The 1,522-nt window shown below is 49.2% G+C and overlaps 1 protein-coding gene across 1 annotated transcript in view; it reads left to right on the forward strand.

Moving 5' to 3' along the window:
* Nucleotides 1–1,522, forward strand: part of LOC102007940 (NKG2D ligand 1-like) — a gene marked incomplete at its 3' end in the record, with an annotated part of 5,460 nt that overhangs the window by 1,934 nt on the left and 2,004 nt on the right. The window contains 2 exon segments of the mRNA XM_013517300.1: nucleotides 1–578; nucleotides 653–1,081. Coding sequence (XP_013372754.1) covers nucleotides 143–578; nucleotides 653–1,081 — 865 coding nt within the window. The 5' untranslated portion in view covers nucleotides 1–142.

The raw sequence follows: 1,522 nt of genomic DNA on the forward strand, positions 1-1,522 counted from the left end.
AAGCCCACCTGGGTTGCTTCTGAAGACCCTCTGCCACTCTGGCAGTTTCTTCCAACAAGGTCAAGTGGTCATGAATGTGGGGATTAGTCCCATGGGCAGAGGGAATGTAAACCTTGCTGGGACATGAGGCTGCTACCAGGGAATGTCCTTTCCCTCCTCAAACAAGGAAATAATGCCAGCTTTAGATGGGGGAGAACACCGTGTGGGAAGGAGCAGTCCTTCCCCTGCCAGCTCAGCCCTTCACAGATGTTATGAGATAACAAATGGATCCATGCCCTACTCACCACTAAACCTTCCTCATGCATTTCCCGTACAGGCACACACTCTTTGCTATGAATTCATCATCAATCCTAACCCCCCACCTGGACAGCTGTGGTGCAAAATTCAAGGTCTGGTGGATCTGAAGACTTTTCTTTGCTATGACTGTGTTGCTGCGAAGGCCATATCCACGGATGTCCTTGGAGAGAAGGTGAAGAGCACAAAGACCTGGCAACAGCAGTCAGAAATGCTGCGGGATGTGTGCAACAGGTTGAAACAAGATCTGCTTGACCTTCAACTAGCGAACTGTACATCCCCAGGTAAGTCAGAATACCCTGAGGGAAATCGAGAGGTGGTTGACTGTAGGGATATTTATCTTATTCGTGGGGTAAAGAAAACAATTGGACGTTGGTCTGTGCAAAAAGTCCAGCAGCGAAGCTGGGTGTGGAGGAAGAACGGGGTCAGATTAATAGCTCAGAGGAGGTGGATATTGGGCAGGGGCCAAGGATTTGTCCAGAGCTGAGGCTGTTCTCTTTCCAGGGGGCAGCTCCCCTCAAGCTGCGGGCCATCATGACCTGTCACCAGAAAGCTAGTGGACACTTCAGCGGGTTCTGGGAGTTTGGCTGCAATGAACAGACTTTGCTCCGGGTTGACTTGAACCAAAGAAAGTGGACAGAGGTTCCCCCTGGATGGAGGTGCATGAAAGAGAAGTGGAAGAATGACAAAGAGCTATTCCCCTTCTTATACCAGACATCAATGGGGGATTGTGGCTCATTTTTGAAGGAGTTCATGGAACACTGGAAGGAAAGTCTGGAGACCAGAGGTAACTGGGAAGAAGAGGAGGAAGAGGTGGCTCCCTTTGGATGAGATGCTCCCTTGTGTGTGTGCCTGTGCATATGTATGTGTGTAAATATTCCATTTACAATGATCTGGAGTGGTTTCTCCCTGGGAAACAGTGCCAGGTGTACTCTTCACATCTTTTCCTTCATCCCCTCCTAACATCTCTTGCTCACTGCACAGGCTTGTGATCCAGTCACCGCGGATTTCTTGCTGACCTTCATGCTATAGGCATCATTCTCTTGCCAGGCCTTCCCTCAGAATCACTTTTCTTTTTCATCTAACCTGGTCGCTTTCTTGAAATCTTTCAAAAGCAACTTACACATCAGTTCCTGAGAGGATCCCTACCACTCTCACCAGGGGTCACTTCCTCTTCTGCCACTAACAAGGGTGGTTACGTTGTTATCATGGCTGCTCAGTGCCTGCA

The sequence above is a fragment of the Chinchilla lanigera genome, unplaced genomic scaffold (genome assembly GCF_000276665.1).
Source record: "Chinchilla lanigera isolate Chin_1 unplaced genomic scaffold, ChiLan1.0 scaffold00038, whole genome shotgun sequence".
NCBI lineage: Eukaryota > Metazoa > Chordata > Mammalia > Rodentia > Chinchillidae > Chinchilla > Chinchilla lanigera.